This window comes from Pholcus phalangioides, unplaced genomic scaffold (assembly GCF_987345545.1).
Source record: "Pholcus phalangioides strain wild (caught in Gottingen) unplaced genomic scaffold, Ppha-v1.0 ptg000039l_1, whole genome shotgun sequence".
Lineage (NCBI taxonomy): Eukaryota > Metazoa > Arthropoda > Arachnida > Araneae > Pholcidae > Pholcus > Pholcus phalangioides.
Genome location: NW_028301625.1, coordinates 4,056,011 through 4,077,588, shown reverse-complemented (window position 1 = coordinate 4,077,588; position 21,578 = coordinate 4,056,011). Strand labels below are relative to the sequence as shown.

The window sequence follows — 21,578 nt, the reverse complement described above, 5'->3', positions numbered from 1 at the left end:
AAACTTCTCAAATACAGTCTATCCCCATTGCAGCGTCAAACCCTCTCAGTGCCACAAATTTTCAGTGAAAAAATTTCCCACATAGGTACGGTGGCCAAATCATGCAATTGTGAAACTGGGACAGATCTCGATAAAAACCGGGACATAATGCTAATTTCCTGGATAAAAACTGGGACACCTTGAAAAACATTTCTTAGAGAGTAAATACAATGATCAGGGATGGGATTGCTGTTGACTCTTTTCGGAGCAGTTTTGGAGCAGCAATCTGCGAATTCGGAGCAGTGTGCAGAATCATTATTACCTTTGTCAAAAATGAAAATTTTTTGAACCAAGATAATCAGAACAAAAAATTTTGAACATTTTAACCAGTTATAGGGTTTTGGCATCAAAAATCAGTTTATATGTTTGATAAAACTTGCATCCACTTGTAGGGGCGTAAAAATTAGTCATAATCCAAGCTGGGCGTAAGAAGAAAAAGTTTACAAATCAAACAAATAAGCATACATTAAAAAAAAAAAAAAACCTCATGACATTTTGTTGACTCTGTTTCTGTTGATTCATGACTCTGTTTTCCTCCATATTCTCAAGAACACTACACATTTTTTTCTTTCGGTGTTTTCACACGAACTTGCCCGCTTTCCATGTCTACAAAGTTTTTTCTCTTTATCCACACTTCTATCATTTTCTCTGCAGTGTTCAGCATAGTTTTTGATGATGACAACTGAATTTCCAACTCCCTTTCTTCTGCTTTTAGTTTTTGATTCTCATCTGGTCGTGGAACGTTCTTATCAAAAGTTTTTTGGTGCAAAAGTCTGTCTTCGTACTTCTGATGCGAGCTGTGAACAGCTTTCAGAAGATTGGCATTGACATCAATATCTTTAGCATTTCGAGAATGCTGTACATAAGATTTTATTTGTCTAATGCCATTGATACTTTCAATTGAAAGATTTGATCTATGTTGCAGGAAATGTTTGTTTACACTAAAGCCCCTCTCACAGTCTGCATTTCCATGTGGGCAAGACATAATAAGGCTTTGATGAGCACAAGCAAAATTTTGAACTTTGCACTTCCAAGTTTTTCAGATCGCAAATATAGATCCCCAATACTTATCTAACTTTGATAACTCACATATATATCTTCAAACTGCAGAGAAATCCATTCATCCAAGAGAACAGGGACATCTGAAGGACAAAAAACTTGTGGTAGCTTTGCAACAATGTGCTTAATACATGATAATGAAGAGTTTTCCATTCAGAAAACGGGATGCAAACACTTCATTTTTTCCAGCATGGTGTTCTCAAAAAGTAAAACTTTAAGCAAGTGATTGACGATCTAGCACCCAATAGAAATTTTTTGTTGAGAACATTCTCCCAGCTTAGCAAGATTGGATTCTATTTCAAAACCAACAACCACATTTTTCCTCCAGTTCTCACTGCTTTCTATAGCTAAATTCTGAAGCTCAGCAATTCTAACATTCTGAATATGTTCAGATTTCAGAAAAAGTGCCATAATTTTTCTAACAAGAGCTCCTATCTCATCATACAAAATGTGTATAAGGGGCTCCTCTTTTTCAAATAATGTCAGAAAGCCATTCAAAAGTTCTGATGCTTCTTTCAGAAACAAAGCTTTCACCAAAACACTTTTATCTGAAAGGACTGCCTGGATTCGATGCAGTTGAGATAAGTCTGATCTGGACTCCTTACTTCTGAATCAATACTGAATTATCTCTTTCATTAATTCTGGAATTCTTTCAATAATTTTCTGGAATTCTTTCAATAATTTTCTGGAATTCTTTCAACAATTTTCTGGAATTCTTTCAATAATTTTCTGGAATTCTTTCAATAATTTTCTGGAATTATTTCCTTTATTAATTATTTCTTTCACTAATGCTGAAATTATTTCTTTTATTAATTATTTCTTCTTCCATTAATGCTTGAATTACCTTTCATTAATTACATAATTATCTTTAATTAATGCTGGAATTATAACTTTCATTTATTTTGGAACTGAAATTCTCTTTCATTAAAACTAGAGACTTTTTCTTTCATTAATTCTGGAATTCTCTTTCATCAATGCTAATTATCTCTTTCATTAATTCTGGAATTATCTTTCATTAATGCTGGAATTATCACTTTTATGATTTTAGAATTATCACTTTTATGATTTTAGAATTATCACTTTTATGATTTTAGAATTATCACTTTTATGATTTTAGAATTATCACTTTTATGATTTTAGAATTATCACTTTTATGATTTTAGAATTATCACTTTTATGATTTTAGAATTATCACTTTTATGATTTTAGAATTATCACTTTTATGATTTTAGAATTATCACTTTTATCAATGCTGAAATTTTCTTTCATTAATTCCGGAATTATCTTTCATTAATTTTGGAATTATCTCATCGATGCTGAAATTATTTCTTTCATTTATTGTTTTAAACTCCTATTTATGCCATAAGAAAATAATGGGGGATTGTGAGTGTTTTCACCGAGTCACGTGATCTTCTGATGAATGATGTTGCGGACGACGTTCTCAGCACTGCCAAGGCGAAGACAGCTGACGTTATAGCCCTCCAGCTCGATGGTGCAAACATAGTGCATCCGCATTTCAGATTCCGAAAACCAGCGCCGTCTCCGATTGGTTAAAAACCCCATACTTTTTTTAGCTCGAAATTCGATTTTTTAATCAATTGGAGACGACGCGAGTTTTCGGAATCTGAAATACAGACGCACTATTTTTACACCCAAATGCAGGAAACCTTGGCAGAACCGGTTATTTTGATGAATTCTACAAAAAACCGGAACGAACACAAAGGTTTTCTACAAGTTACAGTAGCAACGCCGAGGTTTATGTCACGGCATTATTCAAATGACATCATCGAAAGCGAAAGTTGAAGAGAGAAATTTCAGAGAACCCAGATTAGCGCAGAAGCGCCTAATTTTCTCAGAAAATCAAGTTTATGGCGCAGTATGTAGCAGGAAATTGCTAATGGCGCAGCAATCCCATCCCTGAATGATGATCATTCCATCATTTATGTCGCCCCACGGTCATTTTCTGCACACAAGGACTAATTCGACCGGGACCTACAATTTACTGCTGATTCCGAACAGCAGCCTGTTTTTATACTCATCGAGAAGTTGGTGCACTAACCCCTCGATGTGGAACTCCCTGCGGTAGCAATCTTTTTTTGTCGTCATGTCACCATTTCTAGTTATACCCCTGCGTCAGGAAAGTTTGTGACAAGGATGAACTGGTTATTGAACTCGTGGCACCTAGAAACATCCTTTGGTACTTCAGGCAAGTATCTTATCGACCTAGGCTACCATGCCCCCCCATACAATGACAAATTGCACAGAAATGGGTAAAACTGCCTATTTGTGATGCCTGATTCTTGTCACACACATGCAACTCCCACTGTAAATAATATCTAATCTATAGGACGAGTTGGTCTTGCACAGTTTGTTCAGTTCAGTGTCGAATCGCAAACCTACAATGCAATTGAAACTTTCTGAAATTACCTTGTATGGGCATAAAGTTATATTACGAAGTACGAAAGCTTGGATAACCAAGAGGAGATTGAGATGTAGTTCGTTCAGAAAATTCACATTCATCTGTGGGAAATCGAACCACCAATCTTTCACTGTCCGGGTGAGTGTTCTAACCATTGAACTACAGAGGACAGACATTTTCATTCCTTAGAGCATATGTATGAATGCTGAACGGGACTGCTCATGAACAGCCTCCTAGCTCAGCTAATAGCTCTTACGACGTTAGACCACAGATGGCTCTCTATAAAGTTATATTGTTGCGATGGATAAAAAGATTTGTGAAATTTTGAACATAATGAATTCAGGATTACTTTCACACTGGGTCCTGCATCATAGGAGCAGCCATGAGTTTGAGTACACAAAGTTGGTCACTCTGTCCCATTACGATGTGTAACACAAACATTCCATCAAAATTTGCGGTTCTCTTGATGACAGTCCACTAAATTCAAAGCTATAAAAAGTGGGTAATTTGAAATTTTGAAACAAAACAGTTCTGCTAACTAAATATTGAAAAATAATTTCATTTATTTAATCTTTGATCACATAAATTGAAAACCCGGACAAACAGGTGTCTTGAAAGCACTTTTTTGGGACAGTACATTTATAGAAAAAAACTGGGACATCTGACTACCCCATATATAGGAATTCTAATGCAAAAACCTCATTTTAGTGCCAGCTATTGTTTGCATGTATAAAAAGTCTATATGCATCATTTTCTGAGAAATTCCACAACATTTCTTCTCCCATCATTTTGCTTTTTCTTTTCGAAAGGAGTTGAGAGTTGTCCTTTTCATTACACTGTTATCACCAGTCAACATAACAGTTTAGAGCAAATGACTTGAAAAAATAGAGAATGGTGTGGTTAGAGGCCTAGAAAGCACATTTCTCATGAATACCTGAATGTGTATAGGGATCTTAAAGCTAAAAAACCAACCTATTTAATAAACAGATTTATTGATAAAGGAAAGTGTACAATGAGCGTACGTACTTGCACCAGTTTGTTCAACGTTGCCACAATAAGTTATTCAACAGTGCATTTTTTACTCTCTGGTCATTACATTTCAAGTGGTATGGGTAGTCATTAACAGGGCCATAACTAGATGCTTAATCAGCCGGGGCAAGCACACATTTTAGCGTGCCCTTGTAATGTTGAAGGAGAGATTAAAGGATGAAATTTGATCTCCCTCTGGTCTGGCGCACGGAGCACCAGACCTGCCTGCTCCCCCGTCGCAGTTGTAGCCCTGATCTTTAAGAAATCTCCCTCGATTTGCTTTATTCAATCACGTTAAAAAAAAAGGAAAGGTGTTCTTTCAGTATCTGAAAGAACACCATGACAATTAACAAAAAGAACATTATGACAATTTTGTATCATAAAACCAATTTGTACTAAAAAAAATGCCAGTATTATTTCCCTTTGTTTATATTTTGTTTTCCCATTTATGAAATGGGTTGCTAAATTTCTGCAGAATTACATTAATTTCAGTGGTAAGTGAATCTCATTTATCTGTTTTTTTTTTTTTTTTTTTTTATCTGTGAAAATATTTAACTAATTGTACAGTCCGAAGGTTTTTAACAACTGGCTGTTGCGAAGATGATATATCTTCGCAACAGCCAGTTGTTAAAAACCTTCGTATGTGACGTCATCCTTGTATAATTGTACAGTGTTTACAGTTTTACCAATTTTCTCAATTTAAAATTATGTATACAAAATAAGTTATTTTATTCATTAGCCACACTAATAAGAAATTGAGATATAGTAGTTTGTAATAAATGCGTGAATTTATGTAATGGTGGCTATGGTGCTTCTCTGAAACACTATTCCAACCATGATCCAATACAATGCCAAAATCGTTATATCGCCAAAATTTTTTGGGACAGATGATGGCATTAAATAGGGGTTAGACTGTATGTTATTTAAGTAATCAGCCGGCATATATAAAAAACTGTGCAATTTTGTCACAAATTGGAAAAGCTGTCAAAAATGGTTAATAAAAAAAATGCAAAGGAAAGCCAATTGTTCACTGATAATAGACTGACACATCATAAAAAACTACTACTGCTATTAAATTTGCACATGCAAATCATAAACATCCCTTTGAGAAATTTTGAACAAATTTATGCATGTCAAGAAGTCTTATACAGCCTTGATCCAGACTTTACGGAAGTCATCCTAAAAGACAGGAAGACAGACATAAATTGCAAAGATTTCCTCCTCAATATTACCAGTTTGATACAACCATCGGGGACCAAGAACTTCATAAGCTATATAACTTTTTCATCTGTAATAATTTGTAACTCTCTAACCTGATGCATTGTATCTTTTCATTGACGCATGTGATTTAAATTTTTGCAAGATGCACCATATTTCCAAAAACTTTTTTATTTTCACACTGGTCAGTGTAGCATGCTTATATTCTAAAAGAATGCTTTTCTCATGTTACACCTAGAGTAAAAGATTTGTTAAACCTTATGAGGTATTTCATAATGTATTTTCGAAAATGAATGTAGTGCTTAACTTTTTTTTCATTTCTTGAATCTTCACAAAAAAAAACAAACGTAGCTAGTATCATTGATGCATAGAAGAGAATTGCACATCTCAATTTTTTCTATACTAAACCACTTTTTTTGAACACATTTATACTACTATCAAGAATTATTACCTTGAACATGTTCACCAAAGAAACTTCCAAAATGTAATGTTTGATTGTAATATGGCACATTATATGGGAAGAATGGCACATGAGTAGGACACCTAGTTTGCATGAAAGGTGGATAAAGACAAGAATTTTCTGGTTCAGATGGTAAAAACATTCTGAAAGTAGAAAAATAAATTAAAATACAGTAGAATTCCTCCCATAAAGTAACTTCTTGTGAACAGACATTTTTTAGTACCAGTTCTGTGTGGTTTAATATGTATCTTATTCTTGATCATTGGACACACTATCATTCGATAACAGTAAAATCAGACAGCCCCAATGAGAAATCATGAGATGATTCACATGAGAAATAAGCTTGGCAAAGGATACTTTCAATGAAAAAGAAAACCACTGACCCCTGAGTGCATAATCTGACTGAAAGAGAAGAACCTTTCAGAAAAGTATGAAAGTCGAACAAGAAAAAAAGAAACATGAGGATTTTTAAAGAAATATATGTGGGATACCAAGTTTCATGACTAAGGGTATGCATGTGAGTTTTATGAATCCCTTCCAAAGGATGATACCGTAATTTACTGTGTACTGCATAACTTTTAGTGTCACCCAAGAAAAAGTTGTTTTAATGTTCTGCAGGCAATCTAACAATATTTCTTATTCTGAAACACTGAAATTTCAGTCTAAAAGGCATTTTTACTCCTCCTTTGTAACCTTACCCCAGAAATATGTTTAGAAGAAATAGTATTTATCTTTTACTGGTTAATACACTTTTTCTGATTAGGAAGAGACTAAAATAATTTATCATTATATCTAGAGGTGTTTCTTTAAACCAGGGTCGTTATAACAAGGGTTGACCGAAGTGTGTTTATGATTTTTAGTTTTTACCCCTTTCATATGTCATTTTAATAGGGCTCTGGGGGAATCGATTAAAATTCTTAACTGGTACCTCAAAAAATTTTAATAGAATATTTTCAAATGCTAGCCACTTATAAAAAAAAGGAATAGTATCGGGATTAATCAATGCTGTAAATATAAATTTTAGTCATTTCAAACTCCTATTCAATAGACAAAAAATATAGGATTAAGAAATTAAGGCTGCCCACTTGAAACAATTTCATATGTTGAAAATATTTGTCAAATCTTTTTCTTCACTTGGATTTTGTCGTTTTTCCTAGGAAACTAGTTATTTTCAGGTTAGTCACTGATTTCGTAGCAGTAGTAGGTAGGGCCTCCAAAAAATGGCTCGGGGATCCATGATGTTCTTAAGTCAGCCACCTCGTTGGGCAATTTGCCTGTTGTGGCGTTGTATTTGTATTTGTAAAATACACTGGTACACTTATTATTAAAACCAAAGAATTTTCAATTTAGACTAATCAGAACAACGGTTAAAATATAGTTAGCATTTCTCTACAACAGAACAAACTATTGTGCATTAATTTTACATATACATGAAATTTAATTATTTTAGGGCTTTGAATTCTCTATTAGTAGTTGCAACAAGGTAATGTTGAACACAGGGCTTACTTTTTACTTCACCTTGGGCAGGGAAAACCGGCATTAGAAGGACTTGGGGAAAAAATGTCTGGTTTTTTAACAAAGATATGTTTAAGTTTGGAGCCCCAAATTTGTGGGGCCCATGCAAAAATCAGATCCAGCTCAGACAGTCCCAAATGTTTTAAGAATTTTTGTTTTTTAGCCAACAAATGAACTTCCTCAGCAAAATATTTGTTACTTGAGCTGTTTTGTTTTGGTGTATAAGGCTTTTATGGTCACTTTTTAACATATAGTAATGCTGTTATCAAGCTCTTTCTTTAAAGAGAGCCATAGAAATCATGTTCTTGTTTCTCAAGTTTTCCATAGTGACGAAACAACCAAAAGTAGTGATCAGTAAATGAGGGCTTATCAACATTATCATATATGGAAGCTGGACAGGACCGAAGAAAAATGATAACTTAACGAGGTTTTACTGTATATATACACACATACTTATTTTTGTTCTTCATGGATTAGAATAATTAAAGAAGCCCTGGCCCCCCTAAGCTTGTTAGAACAGCTTTGCCCACAATGAAAGAAAATGAAATGTGTCAGCTTTTTAGTTGCGATCATATGATGCTAGGCAGACAATGACAATGCAAATATGCAAAGCCTCTTATTGATTAGTCTTCATCTAGGACCCCTAACAGAAGTTGCTTTGCATCAGTCCGGGGTTGTGAGTGGTTCCATCTAGGAAGCCTATTGGGATAGGTATTATTGAGGGATATCGCTAGTTCATCAAGGCAAAATTTGTAAAATCTTTGCTCGTATTATGGGACATCAGGTCATTTATCAAGTCAAAATTGGTTACAAAATTCTTGCTCATCTTATGAAACACTCATAAACTGAATTACTCCCAATCTGAAGCTTTACTGTACATAGTTTGAAAAAATAATTTAAATTTAAAGAAATAATAATAGACACATAGATTTAGACCATGAAGTGAGAAGTTTCAGACTCTATGACATTTTCCTCAAAGTATATTGTTAATAGCATAAATTCAGTGATCACACATTTTCTATTAAAAAACTAATTAGATATGATTGAATACAAAAACTAAAGAATCAGCAACCTATAGAACTCAATACATTACTATTGAAAATTTAGTGTTTGTCAACATAATAAGAGTTATATAGGGGGTATGAACTAAAAACTTACTTTGTGGGTGCAAAGCCAACTGAGTTTGAGTGTATCAGAGCAGGTATAGCTGACATTGAAGGGTAATGATGCAAAGTAGAAGCAAGACCAGAGGACTGGAGTAGAGGATTTGTCAATGGAACAAGACCTTCAACTTTACTCGGAATATGTGCTGTTACACTATCATCTGAATATGGCGATGAATGTTTTTTTGGTATCTTAATATCAACAGGTGAAAATTTCGCATAATTTTTAACAGCTGCATTATTAACTGAAGAAGGAATGCTAGTATAAACTTGGGCCATCTTTGATGGAACAGTCATGTCAATTGCATGCATTTTTGGCACATTAGATCTCTCATCTACACGCATCTTAGGTGGAACACCCATATTTATTGCACGCACATTCTGTGAGCCACCTTTTCTGATGTTATTCAGCTTTGGTGAAATATCCATGGTGACACCTGGTATTTTTTGAAAGACACATTTGTCACTCCTGGGGACCTTTGTTGAAATAGCCATACCACCAGCAGGCAACTTAGAAAGAGTTGCTTTCTCATTCAAACTTGTTGGCATCCACATAGTTTTAGAATGACTTCCAGGTGATTTTCGACTAATGTATTTGTCGATTGTAGGAAGCTTTTCTGAAGAAACTCTGTCAACAGTGGGAAGATAGTCTGTTGTTACTTTTCGACCACCAGAAAAACTAGGTGGCATCCATGTCATTTTAGTACGAGATTCAGGTAGCTTTTCAAAAAGGGCTTTATCAATTAAGGAAGATTTCAATGAAGTACTCCTGTTATCTGGTAATTTGACAGTACCAGATAAAGAATAATCAATAGGAGACTGTTGGGCAGCAGAAAACATATCATGTTGCTCCAAATTGAAAGATGCATATTTTTGTTTAAGACTGGTTGAACCTAATAGATGTTCAGTAGGAGCAAATGATGAACTTTCTGTCTGTGCTGACAAAATAACAGTATCTGTCTTATTTACGTGAGAATATTTCAATGAATGAGATGATTTATGGGGTCTTCCTGTCTTAAAAGGTACAAAATTCAGATGTTGGGGAACATTGCACCAAGATAATGGCTCTTTTGTTTTTGGAAAAGTAAACTTGTTGGCACATGCAGGTGGAGGATTAGCTACACTCCCATATTTAAATATTTTTTCTTTTCTCAATCCATCAGAAGAGCATCCAGCAACAGGTGATGAATTTTTTTTTGCAATAGATATTTCTGTTGGTGGCTGATTTCGTATTTTCTTAGATGGAGTGTCCGAAGAAACAGAAACACCTTCATCTTCAGATTCTGTAATGTCTACTACCTCTATATGACGCTTATGCCCTAAAAAAAAAAAAAAAAAAAAGAGTGATTTAATGTAAAACCAGAATGAAATCCTCAAATAGAGATATATAAACTAAATATAATCTAAGAATAAGCATAGTTATATATATGCTAAAGCAAAAAGGAATACAGTAATGATAAAAGCAATAAAATGAAAACAAAATAATACACTATGGGTGCCATTTCCATAGGAAACAGTTTTAGACCATTATCACTCTAACCACGGATCCCATTGGGGTTGGTCACCATATTTAATTCCCAGTTGTTCAGTATTACAAATGAAATCTGCACAAGTCAGACATTGTGGTCAAAATCAAGAGACACCAGCATTCAAGCCTGAAATGACATTCTGATTGATTGCTTGGGAAATAATTACTTGATTATTCTATTCAAATTTGCTCGATGTTCAATGAGTTATCGGGATGCAATTGGTGACCCAATATATTCTTAAAAGCTCAAAGTATGTGCTTTTTAAAAGCCTAATATATTCTTAAAAGATCAATGTATGTGCTTTTTAAAATTCTAAGAATGCCAGGGACTTTCTGTGCAAGCTATACTTTGAGACTGTAACTGCATTTTTCAGGAAATAAAATATAAATGAACTCGACAGGTAAATGTATGTATTTTATTCAGAATTCATTCTGCATTAACTTTTCTATATCAAAAAGTTCCATGTATACAATTCACAATTTTCAATTTTTATTTTTAGTCACAAAGGTTGTTATCTACTATCAGCACAAAAGCTTGGAACCAATTAGGGGCAGCTATGGAGTCTTATTGCATATTTGCATGCATAAAAAATATCGGGGCTAAAGGGATTCAAAAGTAATGGCTTATACAGAGAAAAGCACACATGCTTAGTTATCAAAGGGCTGCGATGTCGATAGGAGATTGCTCCAAATGTTTTGCTCAAGTTTTCTATCAAGGTTGTCTATGTGCACTGTCCAAATCTGCTTTAGAACACTTTCATAGCTGTTGCATGCTAACTGCCAGGCAGCAGGTTAATGGAAAGTTTTTTGAAGCCATTCATTACAAACTGCATTGTTCACTGAACCTGATTCTTTGTGCAGTGTATTATACTGGTGATTCCCAAACACTGTGATGCAGTACCAGGTGTCATTTGGAGATGCTGAAATAATTTTATCATGACCATACTAGTTATAGGACTATGATTCTCAACCTATGTATCATGGTTTTTAGGGTGCCCTGAACTGCCTTGAGACTAAGCAGGGTTGCAGCATAATTTTAAGCACTTCCAAGGCAATTTCATTAATAGGAAGTTTGGGAATCTTTGTCTTAAAAATCTTGTTCCTTTGCTGAAATCTATAAAACTTTCTTTTTGAAGCAGAAAATTTCTCACTGTTTTGAATATTTTTTGCAATTTTCATTGCTTTTTGCATAATCATAGCATTAGGGTTGCCAGATTTCCTCATTTTCAGTGTTATTTAAAATGTCTTCCCTTAATTTTGTGATTTCACCCTTGTCCAAATTTTCAGGTTTTCAGAATTATTTTTCTTTCCAGGAAAAAATTGTACAGTGAAGTAGATATCCATCTGCATGTTCTTTTTTCTTTCACAAACATATTCACTGTTGAATCTGTTAAAATTCACAGAAAATGAAACCGAAATTATGTCCAAGCAGGGCTATTATAACTACGATCATATCTGGTCCATGCTAGTATGAAAAATACACAGTCTAAAAAAAACAGGTCTGAAAGAAGGTAACTACAAAAACACCTGTCTTCAGAATACCATTGTTCACTCATCAACAGCTAATGCAGTGAAAAGGAAAAAGTACCTCTTCCATTCAGAAAAATACAGAACAGGCAAATTTAAAAACATCTGATGCCCACTTCCTTAATAATTTCCTTTATAACAAGCACCCTTCAGGGGATAAAAACACCCAAACCCAGTAGAGCTTAATATTAAAGCAGTAAAAACTTTTAAAAATTCCGATAAATGCAACAAAATATGAGGTCTTTGTCAAACGAAACTTCTTATTGTGCTGTGGGCTAAGTAAAACTGAGCAGACAACTCGAATCATTCATTATACGCAAAGGAAGACACCCTTATGTTTTGGTCATCAATTTCTTTTGTTTTGCCCATATAGCTTAGGCATAATGTCTGCAGCAGATGTTATCAAAATACTGTGATACGCTAAAATTCTGAAACTATTTTAGCATAACTATTTGAATTAAAATGCATCAATATACATCATCATGCCTCTTTCTTATATAGTGTGAAATATCGTAACTCCTTAACAATTCAGAGGTTTCATCCTTATTTCCATTACTAATGAGAGATGAATATCTTGATAATGCAATAAGGATGTAGTAAGTTTGAGAGTCAGAGGCAAAAAAAGCTCTTCTGTGTTAAATGGAAAACTGGTCCTTTATTTGTCTGTATAGTGGTACCACCTGTTGTAAATAAAGTTAAATGCTGTTGTAGATAAAGTTAAATGCTGTTGTAGATAAAGTTAAATGCTGTTGTAGATAAAGTTAAATGCTGTTGTAGATAAAGTTAAATGCTGTTGTAGATAAAGTTAAATGCTGTTGTAGATAAAGTTAAATGCTGTTGTAGATAAAGTTAAATGCTGTTGTAGATAAAGTTAAATGCTATTACAGACATGCCAACATTGGCTTAAAGCTTGTCAGTAGTGATGAATGTTCAGCTTTGCCATGGGGGTACCCCCAGCACAACATAATCATAGTACAATAAAAAATCTCTCTAAAATTTAATTTTTTCTAAAATTTGAATTGAAAGTTCATTAAATACAGCACCTCACTGACATGGGAACGTAGAAGGCTCAGGCCACATGAGGCCCCCCCGACCTCCTGAAGCAACTTTCCAAGGCAGCAGAGTCTTTGTCCCTTAATAATTCACGAATATTCAATGCAATCCCAACCTGCATATGCCCTTGTAAGTCGTATACATAGAAATCCAGCAACCCTAGACCCCCCTCCCCATCCTCTTCATATCAGAGCTCATACGGCACCTATGACAAAATATTCTTTCCGACACAATTTCTGCGAGCTCAACCACATGCACTATGCAAATGAAGCTGAGTCAGGACCACTACCTTCTATATAGTTATATAGGTCTTGTCCAGACCCGCTGCGGAAAACCTGTAGACTCCACCTTGAACCACTCAAAAGCCTGTTTTTAGCCCACAGCGTGGGGCGGTTTTGACAGAAAAGAGATTTTTTCATGTCTAGGCATTGAGTAAAGTGGTGGGTTTAGACGTGGCTTTACAGACTGCCTTCAGTGCACAGACAAAACAGATCGGCTTCGAGTTTGTCTTCTCTCAAACTCTCTCACACATGCATACACAGAGGAGGTTAACCTGAGCATCTTCATTTCAGAGTTTTGGGGCCTGATAACCCTATCATTAATTAATACCCCTTTGAGCAAGAAACCAATCCAGAACAGCTTCGTTATCATGGTCCCAAAAAAAAGGTTATTTCCCATTCTCTGTCTAAGCTTTTATTTCTTTGTCAATTCTGATTTTTTACCAATTTTATCAGCATTTTTCTTGAAGTTTGACACTTGATTTTGAGAAATTCTGTACTTTCATTACACATTTAATCATCAGGAAAAAACTAGTCAAAATTCTCCTATTGAGCTAGGATTTTAACATTGCCTCTATAGGAGAAATTTTAGTCCCAGAAGGTATATTCCAATATGCTTGCTTATCATTATTAACAGATTAAGCGAGGCTGACTGTAATTAAAAAGATACCCAGTTGAGAAAAGAATTGAATTTTACTTAAATGAACAACTGAATGAAAACTATGTGTGTAAACAGGCTGATTATGCCTTCAGAGAGCACATATTTGTTTAGCCACAAATGAAAAACATATATGCATGGGAACACTACAAAAATGAACATTTTAAGCTGAATATCAGATATTTGAACTTTGTTTTCTATGAGCCTGTCAGATCAATTGCACCTGACTAATGATTGACCAAATGATATATAACGATAGCTCACAAAGTGCAACAACCTACCATTTTTCTTTTTATAGAATTCTGTTGACCAGCTTCCATTTTCATGAAACTCAACTTCATTACACTTCTTAGGCGTTCTCGACAATATTTCATAAAATACACTGGAAATAGGTTATTTAAAAATGTATATATTATCACAAAACAAGAAGGGGAACATTATTCACTACATTTTTGTTTCACCCAGTAAGTGAATATTAGCAAATCATTGTCATTTAGTTTTTACATTTATTTATAATCAGCATGAGACAATCTTTGAGGATTCACAGTTAACTGGGACTGTTAAGAAAAGCCTATAATATAATATACATAGTAGTTGAACATTTGAACATTGGAATCTGAACTAATCTATAATGGATTAATACATTTATCACTTTAATCAGCCATTTTTTCTACCCATCAAATTCTTTTTTTTTTTCATATCAGTACTATTGATAAAACATGTAATCCTCTAGACTCTTCTCAAGCACAAAATCCACATGACTTATAACAAAGGTTCTCAACCTTTGGGGCCTCTCTATTCAGCTCGGGGCAGTGACCCGGTTGCCCCAGCTTAGTTATGGCCCTGGATTGTTTGTTTTTTTCTTGATGTGATCATAGACGTCAAACGCTTTTCCACTTCATCTAATGCTGGAACACCTATACCTTAGAACACAAAATATAAGTAATTATGAAGATTTTTACAAAGTCAGAATGGCTACCCGGTTTTGAATATTTTATATTTCAACAACAGCTTTATCTTCTTCATCACTTTAAATTTTATCATTTTTATTTTGGATTCCATTGACAATGTTCACGTCTGTCATCTGAGTTTCCACCAGTATGTCCTCATCAACATTTATCTAATCTTGAAAAGAAAATTCAGGAACAATCGGTTTTTCTTTTTTTTGCGACAGGTGAATCCAAGTTTCATTTTCATGAAAGATAAATACTTGATTAATTTTCACTATTCCTGTGAATATTTTGTCCAAAATCCACATGAATTAAACAATTTTGAATAGGCACTTTTGAAACATTCCAAGCATTAGCTAGCATAAGACAAGCTTGTTGCACATCAATTATTGCATCTTCATCTTTTTCCACACTAGTTAAAACTTTTTTGGAGTACACTTCTTCTGTACATTACTTTAAGGTTCTTTATTATGCTTTGATACAGAGGCTGTAACTTACTTGTGCAATTTGGCGGCAGATGATGAACAGTGATAGATTTCAAAATCCCCTTAGTGTTGCAAGACGTACAGTTGTCTAGCAAAATTAATTTTAAAATTATTATTTCATTTCTTAAGGCTTATCTCTTCATCGAATTTCCTTAACCATTCAGAAAAATCTCAGAAGGCATCCATGCTTTTGTGTTGGCTGTGTATGATACAGAAAATTTCCTCCTTCATAAAGCATTAGAGACTTTTTGATTTTATGCTGAGAATCTTTCTTTTATCACTGTCATCCATGTTCGTACATACCATAGCAATAGACAAAGTTTGAAATTTTTACCATGGCTGCGTTCTTCTTCCTTGAAAGCCATAGTTTTTGAGGGAGCAACTGATAAAATAGCCCAGTCTCATATGCATTATATATATCTGCAGGTTTGTAACTAGAAATAAGTCCTTTACTGTGGTTTTTATAACCATTTCTCAACAGCTTCATTGTCAACTGAAGCACTGTTGCTGGAAATTGATTTTCATGTGATGCTATGGTGATCTTTAAATCTTTGTAATCATCTAGTATTTGCGTTAAAATCATTTTTGCCTAATAAGCGTAAAAAATGTAACCCTTCTTCTTTTAGCAAGGGGCCGGTCACTGGAACATTTTTCAGTCTTAATTCTCTCTGAATCTCTTCTTGGAGATGTTAAGCTCACCACATCTGAACACTTCCTTTACAATTCCTCTAAAGTGTTCAAACTTGGAGGATTGTTGAATTTCCTTGAAACCCCACTTTTTTCCTATTTTTCACTCTCAACCAACTGTATGACCAATTTTTGAAGCAGTAGATGGTGTTTTGCTCTTGGATATTCATAAAAATTAATTCGCACATGATAACACCACACATCCAACGCTCAAATCTAGCTACCAAGTGCATTAAAAATTGGTGTTGGGAATAAAAACCTTCATTTTTTCTTTCTAATAAGGTTTTCTGAAGGCAAAATATGACTTGAAAAAGAAAAATAAGAAAAAAAGAAAGCAATGAGGATTATACAGTACTCAAAAACAGCCTAATAGCCTTCCAAGGAAAAAAATAGGCATTATCAGTTGCAGCTACGCATTGTAGAAAGGTAAATTTACCAATGAGAAGATTTAGATAAGATTATAAAGAAAGTCTGGAAAATTTGTGCTTGAAAACCGGTTGAACATTCGAACAGGTGTACTTTACTGAAATCAGTGTTCATTATAAGTAATCAAAATAACACAAATAAGCACTTTGAAACTCTTGGGACATGGAAAAACTTCATTATAAGTGAAAATCCATAATATCTGTGTTCAATATAAGCAAAAGTTTGACTGTGTATATATATCAAGACTATCCTGCAAGTTATGCCAGACTTTGCAGATTCAGAGATAGGTTTTCTTCTCCTGATCTTTTAAGTTAAGTGATATCAAGAAATTCACAAAAAAGAAGAAAAATCCTTGTAATGTTTTCTGGACTTACCCATGTCCATAGAAACAACAATAAAAATAATAACAAAAAAATTAGATTATTTTCTTCCTCAAGAATGGGGGATTTTAGAAAAATGAATTTATGGCATGGGTGCTGAAATGAATAAAATATTTTATTTCTAAATTTAGTTTGGAATCTTGCAACTGCAGTGAACAAATATCAATTTCTTTCATTAATAAAATCAATTTTCACCTAATTAGGAACATTGACCATTAAAAGAGTAAACAATAAATTCAAGAGAAAGGGAAAAATTATTTTATAAAATCCTTTTACATACATTTTGGCACACAATGAGTATCATTTTTAAAGGGAGCAATACAAGATTAAAAATTGATCATATGGAATCTCACTGACCTGGAGACCTCATAATAATGAATGATAAAATTATAAAAAAAAATGTGATTTTGGTTTCTTGATCAGCAGCTAGCATGACTTATTACCATTTCTACCATTTAGTGTTATTACTTTTTGCCTTAGTGTCTAGCTTGGATAAGAAGTGCCAGCCTAGTCAAATGAGGACCCTAGGTCAGTAAGATCATATGGGGTGATTTTCAATCATCTATCACTGCCTTCGAAAGCAGCGTGTTTTGTGCTAAAACATACGTCACAATTTTTGATACTTTTATTTGTCCTTCCCTGCGGAATTCACGATTAAGGCTATGCATATGAAAACACATAATAAAAGACAAGGTTTTTGATTTTTTTTTTAAATCAATTTTTTTGATTTTAATGAATTTTTTTAACAAAATATATATTTATATATATATATTACTAACACACTACTCATTAATCATATTTTCTTAGAATATAAAATTGAAGAAATTTTAACTTATAAAAATAATGACTATTTAAAAAATATTTGCAAACTAAAAATAATCATATACTTTCGAGACATGTCAGAACATTTTATTAAGAAAAATAGAAAAAAAACTTACATTTCTTGAATAGATTATCTTACGTATATCGTATTGAATAATTTTATTCCCAATAATTGTTGATTTTCTTCATTAGAAACACTAGTTTTGATGCTTTTGCCTACTCCTAATCTGTTTCACTGTCTGTAATGAACTACACCAAATACTGAAAAAAATCCTTTCAGCACAGGCAGCCGATATGTTGGCTGTGGTTAGCAGGTTCAAAAATTGCATATCACTCTTCGTAATTACATCTTTACCAAAAACATTATAAAAACTATTTGGCCACTCAAAATCACACATTGTATCAACAACCTTAGAATACAATAGAATACAAAACATTTTCGGCATGAAATGGTTCCAACTTTACCAAAAATTTTAATGTAATTGCCGGGAACCTAGAGCCACAGTTTTATTTGATAAATTCAAGACCCTTATTTTTCTCTTCTTTTGTGACATCAATTCCCATATTAGCACTGATGAGCTTAGAATAAATGCAGCAAAGTGTGCATCTATTAATATGATTTTTCATATCTATTTTTATATGCTTAAGATAAGAGCTTTTTATTGTTTTATGCTTCTTTTATCTTCAATTGCAACTTTTTCCATGCTAATTAGGTATACCCATTCAGCTAGGACTTATTCTTTTGAACAAAATCAATAGTTTTGGCTATTGATTTCAGAATCGCAATCATGTCCTTTTTAAACCAATATTTACGTTTTACTGGAGATGTCATTATCTATTTGAGATCTGTGATCTTCACAAACTTTGGTAACAACTGACCAATTTTAACATAAGATTCAAGAGAATGACAATAAGTATTCTATCGTGCTTCTACAGGAAGTATCAATACACTTCCACCTTCTGTATGATACCATGCTTTCGAGAGATGATTGTGAAAATATTTAAATATACTGAACTTGTATAACATGCTTTGTTACATCAGTTTTAGCCAAATCTTTGGCTAGCAGGTTTAAAATGTGGGCACTGCACCCATATGTAAGTCCCGTAAAACCAAGCTCTTCATCCACAGTCTTTCTGGAAGAAACCATATTTGCAGTTATTGTCTGTAACAAAACTTGATATTTTACATTTGAAGTTTTCTTCTGTTGATTTACATGAACTAAAAACTAAATTTGTTAAATAATTTCCAGTATGCGATGAGCCAGATGTCTCAATAGTATCAACATGGATGACTTTACTACACTGTTTGATAACACACACACACAATTGGTTCATTATGGATATTCATACATCCATCGATTGCCATGCAAACTGTCTGATTTTTTAAGTGAGCTTTACATCCCATAACTTCGTCATTGTGAATCTTGAGCTATTGAGCAACCATTTGTCAGCTAAATCGGTACAACTATCGCATTTCTGATATTTAATACATATATATATATTAATATATATTTTAATACTAATATTTTAACCATAAGTATTCTAGATTGGTACTCCCGTGGTGTTAAATGTCCGAGAAGGCGTCCCCAAGCAAGATGGATTGATGACATCAGGAAAGTGGCTGGAGTCAACTGGATGGCTATAAAGCATCGGACAGAGCAGAATGGAAAAATTTAGAGACCTTCATCCAGCAGTGAATTGAAAATGGTTGATGATATTTTAATACTATATAAATAATATTTAAAAATATAATAATAATTAAAATAATTTAATAAAAATTTAAATCACTCTTTAAAGTTGCATAAATAATTTTATTTGATTGAAACAGATATTTTTCTCATATCTGAAATAAATTGATTTAAATCAGTGATTTTTTCAAAAAATCAGTTGATTTAAATCACTACAACCCTGATTATAATAACTATGGAAATATTAAAACTTGGAACATAAATAAGAAAAAAAATATTAACACATTTCTCACCTATCAATTTGCAGTTCTTCAAAAGTAATGGATTTATGGCATATGGGACATATGAAATACTCCTTCTGTTCATTGAGCAGCAGGAACTTTTGTGCATCAAAGCATTGCAAATGCACACATGAAGCTGGTCTGCATGGGAAAGACATTCTCTTTTTGCTGAGCTACAGAAAATAAAGAAAACAGCTATGAAGAGGTCACATACCATTCAAAATTATCATATTAAAATTAGCCTGCAGCAGTAAATACAGTGGATCTTGATAAAACAATATTCTGCAAACCAAAAACAAATATTATGGAGGAATTACTGTTAAATTTATGTATACACATGTTCAAAAGTTAAGGGATGAGTACTTTTTTTACACTGGAGAAAATGTACAGCGCACTAAGAAAACTACACATGAATAGGGACAAACTTGCAAACATGTGCCACAATTTTTGCATACAGTTTTCTCAACATTTTTAAAAGAGTAGTACATCTTATTAACCTACATACAGTCATTCACACCTGAATTCACTCTACGGAACACCATGACATCCATCCGAAATGGGATATCATACATCTGCGATTTTGATCAATGAGAAATCACATAACACCCAATATGTTATGCAACTGTCTATAGACAATTGCAGAACATTGTCTATAAAAATGTGTTATGAGACATTGTCTACAAGTGTGGACATACTCTTAAACACATGTTTGTTGAAATTTATCAAGATAAAATTTATGACAAACTTGTTTTGCTAGAAAATTGTGTTATGTGTGAAATTTTTCATCTTTTTTGGCCTCTTACTCTAACACATAGCTTCCATATACCCCACTGATAAATCAATTCTTAAAAACTCAATCAATAAAAAAAAATGTCATCAAAATGTGAGTATATGTTGGAGAAATAAAGATCAAAGTAATCTCAAGCTAAAAAAAAAAATTCTTTTCACAACATCTATATAGGATTAAGTCTAAAATTTTTCAAATACTGCTCATATATTTGGAGTTTTTTGCAAACAGCATAGCTGCCAACTTTTGAAAATGAAAATTAGGGAGATTTTCACACAAACCCGTATTTTATACTAAAACCACTCCCTAATAAATACAAAAGGGATTCTTCCAAATAAAATAGGGATTTTTCACACAAAAAAAGTTAAAGCATAGGGAATAAAAGCCCTACTCAAAAATTGAAGTCAAATAAAATATGGATTTTATACACATGGAAGTTAAACCATTGGGAATAAAATCCCTACGCAAAATACAAGTGAAATTGGCCGCCAAAACTTCAATTGATCTAAAAAAGATATATTGTGTTCAATCAAAAACGAACGATATGAACAAACATTCTGCGCGAATGACCCCAAAATCATCGGAAGATGAAAGATGAAGGAAAAAAACATAAATTTTTGAAGAAGACTGACTTTTATATATATATATATATATATATATATATATATATATAACACAACTTTGTACAAAAAGAAACAGTCAGCCCTTTTCTGGAACGTTTGATGAAAGGAAATTCATTGGAATAAGTATCTTTAAAATTAATTAAACATTTTTTGCTTATCAGTATTCATGTTTTGTTATCACACATACGTAACTTCAACGAAAGAGGATGCGCGTCAACACATGTGCGTCAATATAATCTTCAATTATTATCCAGGACTATTGGCTGCTAAGCTATTTCCCTGCACAATAAGACAAACAACTTTTCTTGTTACTATCAGAGAGTTTGTAAAACTTCCTTATAAAAAAAAAGGAATTTTCCCCACTATTCCCCCATTTACAACATGTGACGTCATTTCAAAAGGGGGGGGGGAAACATGTGAAAGACTTTTTGCCCCACAAGAAATTCCTTAGGGATTGTTTTCAGAAGCTGGGATTCTTTTTAAATGAAGTAGGGAATTTTTAG

At 33.4% G+C, this 21,578-nt stretch overlaps 1 protein-coding gene across 2 annotated transcripts in view; it reads right to left on the bottom strand.

Annotated features, from left to right (window-relative positions):
• The window catches only part of LOC149065470 (uncharacterized), a 76,461-nt gene that overhangs the window by 18,364 nt on the left and 36,519 nt on the right, over window positions 1-21,578 (bottom strand). For both annotated transcript variants that reach the window (XM_089253568.1, XM_089253567.1), the window contains exons 9-12: window positions 19,678-19,838; window positions 14,228-14,328; window positions 8,898-10,221; window positions 6,216-6,367 (exon numbers count right to left, since the gene is read on the bottom strand). In XM_089253568.1, the coding sequence (XP_089109694.1) occupies window positions 6,216-6,367; window positions 8,898-10,221; window positions 14,228-14,328; window positions 19,678-19,838 (1,738 nt within the window). The remainder of the gene's footprint in view (window positions 1-6,215; window positions 6,368-8,897; window positions 10,222-14,227; window positions 14,329-19,677; window positions 19,839-21,578) is intronic.